We start from the raw sequence: 12,783 nt of genomic DNA on the forward strand, positions 1-12,783 counted from the left end.
TGAGGAAAACCTCCCCGATCCTTATGGGAAAACGTCAATGATCCCTTTATGTCAATCATTAAGGCTCAGTGGGTTGAACCCCAGTCACCCAGAACAGAGAGACGGGGTGGATCAGGTGACAACGTGCTCCCCTCTGCCTACAGACATACTCCTTGGCTCCTGTCATGAACACAGGAAGGGACAGAAAGGGACCAGACTGACAGTTCCAGCAGGCGGGTGCTGGCCTTGCACGTATCTCACCCGGGTTCTACCCCCAGCCCCCATATGGCTCCGTGAGTCCCGCCAGGCATGATTCCTAAGTGCAGAACCAGGGGTCAGCCCTGAGCACCACCAGCTGTGCCCCCAAAAACAAAACAAACAAAAATCTATAAACAAAGAGATAGCCTCAAATAACCACGGGTAAGCATACTTACACAAGGCAAACAAGTTGGAAAACTAAAGAAGGCAGTAATATGAGGAAGGTATAAATATGTAAATGTATGTAATATAAATATCACTGTATCACTGTCATCCCATTGCTCATCGATTTGCTCGAGCGGGCATCAGTAACGTCTCCATTATGAGACTTCTTGTTATTGTTTTTGGCATATCGAATATGCCATGGGTAGCTTGCCAGGCTCTGCTGTGCAGGCAAGATGCTCTCAGTAGCTTGCCAGTCTGTCTGAGAGGGACAGAGGAATCAAACCTGGGTCAGCCAGCCGCATGCAGGGCAAACACCCTACCTGCTGTGCTATCGCTATAAATATTATAATATACAATATGTGAATTATATATAAACTCAGTAAGAGGACTTAATTCATCAATTTATATGCACCAAATAAAGAGCAGCAAAGTTCTTAAAGCAACGGCTAATAGACCCGAGGAGAGCAACATAGTAGTAGTAGATTTTAACACCTACTCTTGATATTGCAAAGATCAACCAGACAGAAAATCAGTAAGGAAACAGTGGAACTAAGTGAGGAACACGGAGAGAGCCCTTCATTCCTCAGAAGTAGGGAAACCTTCTCCAGTGGGACACTCCCCAGAACTGCCCTCATGCCGGGACACAGAACTCGTTCCATACAACACAGAAGAAGGACACCATGATACAAAGGCAGAAATCAACCATGAAAAGAAACCCAGGGAAAACCACACCATTCAACACCAGATAACAGAACACATAACACCAGTGGATCCAAGGAGAAATAAAACAACTCCTGGAACTGAGTGAGAATGAACACAAACTATCACAAGACACGGGCCACCGCAAAAGCAGCAGGAAGCAGAAAGTTCCTAATAGAACAGACTTACATCAGGAAGCAAATTTTTTTTTTTTGCTTTTTGGGTCACACCTGGCGATGCACAGGGGTAACTCCTGGCTCTGCACTCAGGAATTACCTCTGGCCGTGCTCAGGGGACCATATGGGATGCTGGGATTCGAACCCGGGTCGGCCCCGAGTGCAAGGCAAACGCCCTACCCGCTGTGCTATATCTCTCCAGCCCCAGGAAGCAAATTTTTTTAAGTTGTAAACAAATGATAACACATTTAAGAAACTATGTAAAGCATATCCAGTGAAAGTAAGGGGGTTGAATTATTAAACTGAATTGTGGGGGAAGTTGTGGGCCAGGGGGCTGAGGAGGTGGCTCTGGGGTCAGGGGCATCTCCTGCAGGTGCAAGGGTCCGACTTTAGTCCTCTGCACTGTATGCAATGTGTGCAGCCCTCTTGGCTCTCAAGAAGTGCTCGGTGGGCTCTGAGAGCACCGGAGCATCCCCAAGGCACCCCTGGTGTGTCCCAGCACCACCAGGCCTGAGGAATCCCCACACAGATATGCTCCAGCACTGAAGTCTGGCCAGCCCAGCATCACAGGGAGTGGCCCCTAGGCCTCCAGAGCTAAGTAAAAACTATGACAAAAGAGAATATAGTATAAAACAATTTTTTTAAAAGGGCAATGAAATCAAGACCTGGTTTTCCAAAAGAATAATCAAGAATGAAACCCCTTATCCAGACTCAGAGAAAAGAGAAAACTCTAGTGAATCTGGACTAGAATCCAAAGGAGAGAAGAAACAATACATACCACAGAAATACGAAGGATCTGGGGCTGGAGCCATAGCACAGCGGGTAGGGCACTTGCCTTGCACACGTGCGACCAGGGTTCGATTCCCAGCATTGCATAGAGTCCCCTGAGCACCGCCAGGAATAATTCCTGAGTGCATGCGCCAGGAGTAACCCCTGTGCAACACTGGATGTGACCCAAAAATTTTAAAAAAAGGAAAAAAATACAAAGGATCATAAGAAATTACATGAACCAAGGTAGGCTACTACCCTGGAGAATCGAAGGGAAGTGGATAGATCTTCAGGGTCATACAACCTCCTAAGACTGAATCAGGAGCAAATAGAATACATGAACATACATATTATCAATTAAGGAAACTGGAACAGCAATAAAATCTGCCCCTAAACAAAACCCTGGTCCAGAAAGGATACTAGTAAGTTTGTCACACCTTCAAGCCAAACTTATTACCTTTCCTCATAAACTCTCCCATTAAAGGAAGAAACATGGGCCTGGTGTGGCAGTACAGCACGTAGGATGCTTGCCTTGTGGATGGCGGGCCTGGGTTCAGCCCCCAGAGTCCCATATTGTCCCCTAAGCCTACCAGGAGTGATCCCTGAGCACAGAGCCAGGAGTCAGCCCTGAGCATCACCAACTGTGGCCTCAAAACAAAGCAAATAAAAAACTGAAGAAATGAGATCTTTTTCTGAGAGTTTTTATAAGACCAACGCCACCTTGATACACAGAGGCATTATTACAGAAGAAAGTGACAGACCAGTATACCTTACGAACACAGAAGATATCCTCAACAAAACTGAAGTAAAAAAAAATCAGAAAGATCATACAGAATTATCAAGTGGTACTCATTCCAAGGTCAGTTCAACACATGCAAAGCCATTCATGTGACACAGTACATAAATGAAAGGAATGACAAATATTATGTGATCCCATCAATAGATGCAGAAAAGCTAAAAACTTTTGACAAAATTCAGCACCCATTCACAATGGGGTAAAACATCCTCAACGAAACAGGAATAGAAGGAACACACCTCAATACGCTCAAGGGAATAAAGGATGAATCTACAGACAACATCATCTTCAATGAGTCACTGAAAGCCTTTTCCCTAAGAGAAGGCACAAGGCAAGGATGTCCACTCTCACCTCTCTTGTTTAATGTAGTACTGACTTTCTATTCAATGCAATTAGGGAAGAAAGAGAAAGGGATTCAATCTGGAAAATAAATCGTATTTTGCAGATGACAACCCTAGAGAGTTCACAAAAATCTTTTGGCTTCAATAAGCAGAAAGTTGTAAAATCAACACACAAAAATCTGTTGCATTTCTATATAGAAACAAATAGCTAGAGGAGAAAGTTTTTTTAAATCCATTTACATGATGTAAAAAATTATCGAGTATGTAGGAGGGTGTATAATAATGAAGGTGAAGTACATATGTGTTGAAGACCAGAGTAACTATTAAGAAAAACAGAAGACACAAGAAAGTGGAGTAACATTGCACTTTGCAATTATTCTAGTCCAGCACATCGTATGGACTGGAATAATTCACTGTCACTGTCATCCCATTGCTCATCGATTTGCTCAAGCGGGCACCAGTAACATCTCCACTGTGAGACTTGTTGTTACTGTTTTTGGCATATCGAATATGCCACGGGGAGCTTGCCAGGCTCTGCCATGTGGGCGAGAAACTCTTGGTAGCTTGCCAGGCTCTCTGAGAGGGGCGGAGGAATCGAACCCGGGTCGGCCACGTGCAAGGCAAATGCCCTACCCACTGTGTTATCACTCCAGCCCATGGACTGGAATAATTAACATTGTTAAAATGATAATTCTACTCAAAGCATTATACAGTTTTAATTTCTATAAATATTCCAATAGGATTCTTCAAGACTATAGAACAAATATCACTAAGATCTATATGGAACCATATCAAACACATCAACAAGTCTAAGAAATTATTAGCAAAGAAAACATGGAGGCATTGCATTCCTGAACTCAATTCTATAGACCTATAATAATCAAAATGGTACGGTACAGGAATAAAGTCACACCAACTGAAGAGAACCGAGGGTCCAGAAGTAATCCCTCAGCTACATGAATTGTTTTCCTGTGACAAAGAAACCTGGGTATCATGTAGAAGAAGGAAATTCCTTTCAGCAGTATAGGGAAAACTGGTTAGCCACAAGTGAAAAATGTAACTGGACCCTATCTCATACAACACACAAAAACTAGCCCCCAAAAGATCAAAGACCTTGGTATTAGAACAAATCTATACACTACATCAAGGACAACATTGCCAGAATTCCCCCGTAGTAATGATCTCAAAGGGTTTTTTAATGACTTAGCGTCACTGGTAAAGAAAACAGAAGCAAAAAATGAAAAGCAAGTAAAAATATTTAAGAGATAAGTGAAAATAAAGACATTACATACCAAAACATATTTGATACAGTTAAAACAGTATTACGGGAAAATTTTAAAACTATATCAAACAGGAAGACATCAAACCAATTACCAAAACTTCCACCCCTGCAACACCAGTAAAGGAACAGCAATGCATAAATCAGAAAGAAGGACTTTACTGAAATCAAAAAGTGGAAGTGAACCAAACAAAATGTAAAAACAATATAAAAATCAATCACACGAAAGTGTGCTCACTGATATCTCAGTAGCATTATTTACAATAGTCACGAGGAGGAAGTGGCCCAGGCACCCCTCCCCCGCTAGCAGGCGGTAACCTGTGGCTTATCCCACAGTAGAGTGCTCTCTCGAGAGGGAGAGATTCGACGGGCAGCAAGACGAGGAGACCCAGAACTAACACAGGGGCCAGGCCCGGGGGGCGTGGCCCTTCCACGAGTCTCCCAAAGCCATACAACCAGCACTCCTGTAAAACTTAAAAATGTGTTTGTCGAGGGCTCAGGCCGGGGTGGGGTGGGGGCTGAGGCATCCAGGGCTCAGTGACAGGCTGGGGACACTGGAGGGGGACACTGAGCCCGAAGCCCTCTGTAAGTTATTATGTGAATCACCATGCCTACATTTAAACATTTTTGGTACCGAAACAGAACAAAGTACCCAGGCATGACACACTATGGACAAACACAGACCCACGATGCGTGGGAAGAAGACAGGCGAGCCGCCGTAGGGGAGCAAGAGGCCGTCGATGAGCCTGCCTGGACGAGCGGCTGGGAGACGGGGACGCAAGCCAGCTGTGGTGGAGAGAGCTGGCGAGGGCCGGCGGCACAGAAACAGGACCAGGCTGAAATCCCATGGGACTCCGTGCTTCAGACAGGGACTTGGTCTCAGCCGTGACGTGCTTTGAAAATCATTCTTTAGCGCCTCCTGGCATGTGCACCTACACCCCCGACTTTATCTTCCTTCCCCCCACTGTTTGGTCTCGTGGTAACGTTGACACTAGGTAACTTACTGGGTCCCTCGAGGCCCCAGAGGACCTCAGGAATAAGCCAGGGCTTTGTCGGTGCACGTGTGCCGTCTCTTGGACGGGGGCGCGTCCTCCAGGTGCAGAGGACGAGAAAGGCGACGGGGAGGCTGGCGGCAGCCCGAGGCAGGGACGCACAGCGTATTCAGTGTGTTATACCCAGCACTGCCTAGGTCAGAGTTACAGCTGGGACAGGCACGGGACAGCGCCGCACCAGCCAACTCCTACCAGACCCTTTGGCACTCGGCAGGGCCACGTAACTCAGCGTCCCGCATGTATGAAAGAAACAGATCACGTATGAGCCGGCGCACTGGCCTACTGACAGACATGGCTGTCCTCTTGCCCGAACAGTGATAGGCCCCGGCCCGAGGAGTTTGGGAGGAAGAGCGTGCAGAGACCACCCATCCAGCCCCTCAGAGGCCGGGTCAGTTCCCTGTACCCCCCGATGGGTGCAGAACCCACCAAGGCAGCGGGTCTGGGCTGGGCGGTGCCGGTTCTGCCGGGGTGCTGTGACTGCAGCGATTCTGCAATTCCACCCAAGGTCAGCACAGACCACACCTCCATGATTCCACAGAAATGGTTCTGCACCATTTCTGTTCCCTTCTGGTGCCGGGTATTGGAGATCTGGGACTTAGAAAGTGAGAGGTCTTCTGCCACCAAGAAAATATGAGAAGGTCTGGGGAGGAGAGAGACGGCAGTGGCTGCAGGAAACTGAGCAACGTGGAACTAGGACAACTGGCGCTATGGAGCACTCACAGAGCTCAGCGATCAAAAGCCCAACCACCCTGACCAGACGACTCCCCGGAGATCAGCAGGCACGGGAAGCAGTGCTCACCATCACCCACGATCAGGGAGATGCCAGCCGAGACAGCGGAGGTGGCATCTCACCCCAGGACAATGGCACATGCCATGAAGTGTTGAAAACAGCAGCGTGGGCAGGTTGTGGTGAGACGGGGACCCTCGCCCGCCGCTGCTGCGCGTGTCTGGCCCAGCATCTGGGGGAGCAGCAGGGTGGCTCCCCGTACGCAGGGACGAAAGGGCCCAAGGAACCCCGTGATGCCGTCCTGGAATCCAGGCCCCAAACACGAACCCGCCACCTTGGGAGGAGACACACACGCCTGAGTCCATTCATACACACCTAGGAGCCAAGACAAACAACCCTGTGCCCAGGGACGAACGGACAGGCCAGGAAAGTGTGTCCACGTGCTGACGGGGCTCCGTGCAGCTGGACCAGAGACCACTCGCGCCACGTGACAGGAGGAGCGAGCGGGCATCGTGCCGGGTGAGGCCAGTCGGGAGGCGACACAGAACATCTCTCCTGTGAGATGCACAGGAAGGAGGCTGTGATGACCGCAGGCCCGGAACCGAGGCGGGCCCACAGAACCAAGTGTTCGGGGCGGCGGGCAGGCATGAGGAGCCTGCGGGGCCGTGGAGGGCAGGGGCGGGGCGGGGCGGGGCGGGGGGGTGACACACTCGGCCCTCACTAGCCGTACTGTGGACTGCAAGGACGCCTGCGTGTGTGCCGTAGCGAGCCCGCCCTTCCGTGTGTGTTTGCACACACTGGGGAGAGGTGTCTGTGGGCTTGTGTGTACGCCTCTGGGTGTGCACCCACACCTGTGTGTGTCCGTGCGGGACTCTGGCGTGCACGTGAGCACACCTGTGTGCGCCTGGCCCTGGGTTTGCCCCAGGGGCAGGAAGGACTTGGTCCGAGATGCATCTAGAGGAACGTCCCCGGGTGCCTCTGGAGGGGCCCGGCCAAGGGTGCGGGAGGGGCGGGAGAGAGGCGGCGGGTGGGGGCGCAGATGAGGCAGAATGCCGGGGAGCAGCTCCGGCCCCCCCCCCCGTGGGCCTCTCCCCCGCAGGTGCTCCCCCCGCAGTGACACTTTGAACTCCCGGGGAAGCCGGGCTGTGCTGGGCGCTGACGTCAATGGGCTCCGTGCCCGGGACGGACCTCAGGGCCGCCCCGCGGCTGATCCTAATCTCTGGCACGTGGGCGCCCGTCCCCGCGCCACCTGCCCCGGCCTGGCAGGAGCTTCCCGGGGCCGGGCTGACCCCGCCAGGAAGGGGGGCACGCGGAGGACTGTGCCGGGGAGGACGGGCCCCGGGGCCCACGCTGGCAGCCGGCCGGGCCTGCAGAGAGCAGCCGCTTGTTACAGTAATGCCCTCTCGTTATCTAATCTGCTGGAGCCGGGGGCGGGGGCTCCGGGCCCAAGGCAGCGGCCAGCGGCCAGCACGGAGCCAGGGCGGCCCGGCGTCCACGCCCCGCCCAGCCTGAACTGGGCCTGCGGTGCCTGAGCGAGTGCCAACTCGCGGGCATTTCTCAGCTGGCTGAGCAGCCCCGCACCCACCCCACTGGGCTCTTGCAGGCTGGCACCGGGCCTCTCTGGGACGCCCGCAGGGGCGGCAGGAGACGGCTGTGTGCCCCCCGAGGGGCACTGGGGAAGGGCCGTTTCTCCTGACTCCAGAGGCCTCGTGAGCACGCACAGACCCACAGACACTCGCAGCTGGGTTCACGCGAGTGTCACCCCCACGGCCTGCTGTGCCCAGCCGCCCGGGACAGCGCCCGCCGCCAGACGAACAGACACACAGAGCAGCTCCCGAGCCTCCCACTGACCCGCCAGGCCGGGTGCCCACGGGCGGGCAGGGCAGTGGCCTCGGGCAGGGCGGGGAGACGCTGCAGCCCGCTCCCCCAGGCCAGGGCTCTTCCCAGCAAGCACCCCCGGAGGGCGCCACAGAGTCCGACCCGTCACCGGGGAAAGCCCTTGGCGGCATTTCCGCCCTCGCCTGAGTGTTGGCCACTCAGAGGGGCCCAGCGGGTGCCCAGCAGCCCTGCAGCCCACAGGTGGGGGCTCGTGGGCGGGGGTCCCTGGGCAGGAAACCCTCCCCTGTGCTGGTCCACACGAGAAGGGCGATAAAGAGAAATGCACACCAGGAGACGCGGAGACAGACCGACAGACAGCTGCTGCGCAGGGCTCTCCCCGCGGGCCGAAATGGCGGGCCCAGGGGGCTCTCAGAGCCCACCCTGCCGCCCTGCAGGGGCCGGTACGGATTCTCCACCCCTCCTCATCGGGGTTGCCCTGCACGAGCCGTCTCCCCCACACGCCAGCCTGTGCAGGAGACTCTGCTTCAGGGACCCCGGAGCAAACGCCACAGCAGGCGGCCCAGGGCTGCCTCCACGGTGGGCTCTCGCTCGGGGTCCACGCCAACTCCAGGCAGCGCCAGGAAACGTGGGGGAGGGCGGGAAGGCTCCAGTGGAGTGTCAGATCCCAGCCTGCCCGCACAGCACCGAGAGCGCAGCGAGCTCTCCAGGATACTTCGCGGGGCTGAGAGGCAGACACCGTTTGCCCGGGGACCACTCAAAGCACAATTGTGCTGTATCGTCGCACTATCGTACTGTCGTCCCGTTGTTCATCGATTTGCTCGAGCGGGCATCAGTCACGTCTCCATTGTGAGACGTGTTGTTACTGGTTTTGGCATAGCGAATATGCCATGGGGAGCTTGCCAGGCTCTGCCACGGAGACTGAATACTCTCGGTAGCTTGCCGGGCTCTCCGAGAGGGATGGAGGAATCAAACCCGGGTTGGCCGCGTGCAAGGCAAACGCCCTACCCGCTGTGCTATGGCTCCAGCTGCAGGCTCATTGGTAGTCAGTTTATTTCCCTCTCCTCCCCAGCCTAGTCCTGCCTCTCCCTTTACAGTTGTAGTCGTAGTTCTGGCGGTCCCGGTCATCACAGTCCCCTCATCCTCGGCCGCGTGGTAGTCCTCCTCGCCCTTGCTCCGTGCTGTATCGTTGGCCAACTTAAATCAACCTTTAGGCAGAACTTCACTCTTGTGCAGGTTGTGTCTGTAACTGTGTTGACGACTGTTGTGATTGAGATAATTCTGAATTTTTTAAATGTCTGTGGTTTAATGTTTTGTGTGTGTTTGTCTGGGGTCCACACCAGCTGGGGGCACTCAGGGTCTACTCCTGGCCACGTTCAGGGACCGCGCCCCACAGAGCTCGGGGAGCAGGTGTGGTGGCAGGGACTGAAGCCGCCTGTTTTCTCAGCTCGAGTTCCCACAGGCCCCGTGTCCAGGCTGACCTCAGGCAGGCAGCGCGCCCCGGGCTGTGGGCAGCGTCCGCCGGGAGCGCCTGATGTCATGTCCGAGCAGCTGGCTCTGGCCTCCCGCCATGGCCAGTGAACTCTGGGCCGTGGGGTGAGGCCAACTGAGCCTACACTCGGAGAGTGGGAGTGACCGGCAACAGTCGCCAACCACCCGGGGGGGGAAGTCGCCAGTCGGGGAACGCTCTGTGGTCTGCCATGAACCTGAGCTTAGCATTTGGCTGAATTTGCATGCAGGCACATGTGTGTCTGTGTGGGCATATGTGCAGGGGCGCGCTCGTGTGTCCATGTGTGTGTGCACACGTGGGTCTGTGTGCATGTATGAGTTCACGTGTGCAGCTCCTGGCATCACTGTCCCTGAGTATCTGTGAGTGCATGAGTAGCGTTTCCTGGCTCCAAGCGGAATGGAGGGGGCAGGTTTTGCTTTAGGCTCTTTGAAAGATACAGCAAGTCCCACCCGCCACTGGCCAGTGCCCCACACGCCCACGACGACGACGGCAGCCTCTGACCCCCGCCCTGCCTCCCCACCGCCCTGTTCTCCAAACAAGACTCAGAGGAGTCTGTCTGCCCGCGGCCTCTGAGCGCCCCGTGTCCCCGCGGGATCACCCCTCCGGCCCGTCCCTGGGTCAGCCAGCAGCCACACTCCGGGGCCCCTCGCCGCCCTGCCAGCCTCGAGCAGCCCATCTCCTCCTGGAGGGCCCCAGCCCCCTCCCTCCCGGCCGCCTTCCGCCCCAGCCTGCCGGGATGCACCATCTCCCCACGTGTGAGTCCCAAAGGCAGGGCAGAGCCCAGTGGTCAGTGCCCACTGGTGTCCAGTTGTGGAGATCCCCAACACCCAGATGTGTGTCCCCACAGCCACGGAGAGTGGCACCAACTCCCCGTCTCTGGACGTCTGAGAAACGCCTTCCTCCCGTGTGCCAGCACAGCCCTCAGTGCCCCTCCCCTAGGCCACACCTTCCCGCATAACAAACAGGCCAGGAAACCCACCCGACCCGGCCCCAAACAACCCAAACCTATCGTCACACCCACAGACAGTGGCTCTAGGGCAGACGCACAACCCAAACCTATCGTCACACCCACAGACAGTGGCTCTAGGGCAGACGCCCGCCACCCCACGCCCACCTCCCCCAGGCCCCAGCCTTTCTCTTTCCTCAAGGAACCTCTTCTTCCCTTATTGCTCCTCTGTTGTCTAGTTCAACAAGAATAGACGGCACTTTAAAGCCACAGACCAGGGGCTGGAGAGATAGCCAGGGGCTAAGGCACTGCCTTTATGGTTGACTCTAATCTAATCCGAGGCACCACATGGTCCCCTGAGCACGGCCAGGTATGACTCAGTGGTCCCTGAGCACCATGGGGTGTGGCCCAGGGGTGCTGGAGCACTGCCAGGTACAGCTCTGGAGAACTAGGAGGTCTTGGCATCACAGGGGCTGAGCAGCACCCACCTGCTGCCCCCGCACGGACTGGCCCTCTGTCGGCCAGGACTCTCTAGGCCCCCGAGAGCCTCCCGCGGGCCCCCTACTCCCCTCCCACCTGGATGGCACCTCTGTTATGCCTCCTGCTGCCCGGAGCTTCCACGAGGCTCCTCTCACCTCCCTCCTGCGCCTCTGAGCTGCCCACCAGGCCCCGGGCCTGCCTGGCCTCGCTCCCGGCTCACCTGGTCAGTGTGCCTAGACCCTCGCTTGGAAAACACCATGGCAGACCCACTGCCCCTCTCGGAGCCCGGCACGGCCACACGATGGTCAGGGAGCAACGGAGCCTGGCACGGCCACACGACGGTCAGGGAGCAGCGGAGCCCGGCACGGCCACACAATGGTCAGCAGGGCCGGGCCACGCTGCAGCCCAGGCAGTGATCACCCTGCACCCAGCCCGACTTGCTTCTCTCCAAACCTTGGTTCCACTGGAGCAACATTCATAGAACAGCGCGTCGACCCTGCGTAGCGGCCTTAGCTGAGTGACGCCTCCCCGTTGAGGAAGTCTTGGTGCTCGTGAGTGTGCAGAGACAGGAAAGTCACATTCCTTCCTGGGAACCCTTGCCCAGAGACGCCGGCCGGGCGGGATGAGCTCTCGGGGGCAGTGGGACGCTGTCTCTCATACTTCAGAAACTGAGGCTCTCAGGTCAGACCAGTTTCGAGTGAGGGGCACACCCAGGACTGCTCCCCCGCCCCCACTGAGTTGTGAAACCAGCGGACTGAAATGCACGACAGCTCCTGCCCAGGGAGCACCATGCAGAGAGCAGCTGGGCTCATCCTCAGAGAAACATCAGGCCCGCGACCCGGGCCCACTGTCCATCAAGCAGGAGACCAAGCCCACCCGGGCACAGCGATCGCCCGGCTGCCCGGGGCCCTCCCAGCACCAGCAGCCCCCGCGCCCCGCCCGGCCCTACCTGTGGCGTTGCAGGCGCCCGGGCTGCCTTCCTCGGAGCCATAGCTCATCTGCTCCCGGCCGTGGGTCCCGCTCCTCAGGGCCAGCAGGGCGGCTCCCCGGCTCCCTCCTTTCAGCGTGAAGGGCAGGCAGCCGGCTGCAGGGACAGGAGAAGGAGGCCCGTTAGCGGCCAAAGTGGAGCGGCCACTGTCTGCTGCCCGCGTTCCCGACCCCTAGCTCGACCGTGAGACGGGGCAGGGATGCTTTTCACGAGCAGCTTAGGGGGGCGGGGTCGCTCTGGGCAGCCTCATCCACAGCGCCTCTGGGGCTGGGGCACACTCCACGGGGAGGGCCCCACCCACAGGGGCACGGGGAGAGGGGCGTCACCCACAGGTGCATGGGGAGGGGCGCCACCCACAGGTGCATGGGGAGGGAGTCACCCACAGGTGCACGGGGAGGAAGTCACTCACAGGTGCACGGGGAGGGCGCCACCCACAGGTGCACAGGGAGGGCACCACCCACAGGTGCACAGGGAGGGCACCGCCCACAGGTACACAGGGAAGGGCATTGCCCACAGGTGCACGGGGAGGGTGTCACCCACAGGTGCACAGGAAGGGGCGTCACCCACAGGTGCATGAGGAGGGTGTCACCCATGGGTGCACGGGGAGGGCGTCACCCACAGGTGCATGGGGAGGGGTGTCACCCACAGGTGCATGGGGAGGGGCATCACCCACAGGTGCATGGGGAGGGCACCGCCCACAGGTGCACAGGGAGGGGAGTCACCCACAGGTGCACAGGGAGGGCTCTGCCCACAGGTGCACAGGGAAGGGCATTGCCCACAGGT

The 12,783-nt window shown here is 56.5% G+C and overlaps 1 protein-coding gene across 2 annotated transcripts in view; it reads right to left on the bottom strand.

The window, feature by feature from the left end:
- PDE10A (phosphodiesterase 10A) overlaps positions 1–12,783 on the bottom strand; it is a 370,412-nt gene that overhangs the window by 249,367 nt on the left and 108,262 nt on the right. For both annotated transcript variants that reach the window (XM_055137220.1, XM_055137218.1), the window contains exon 2: positions 11,962–12,096. In XM_055137220.1, coding sequence (XP_054993195.1) covers positions 11,962–12,010 — 49 coding nt within the window. In that variant the 5' untranslated portion in view covers positions 12,011–12,096. The remainder of the gene's footprint in view (positions 1–11,961; positions 12,097–12,783) is intronic.

This window comes from Sorex araneus, chromosome 4 (assembly GCF_027595985.1).
Source record: "Sorex araneus isolate mSorAra2 chromosome 4, mSorAra2.pri, whole genome shotgun sequence".
Lineage (NCBI taxonomy): Eukaryota > Metazoa > Chordata > Mammalia > Eulipotyphla > Soricidae > Sorex > Sorex araneus.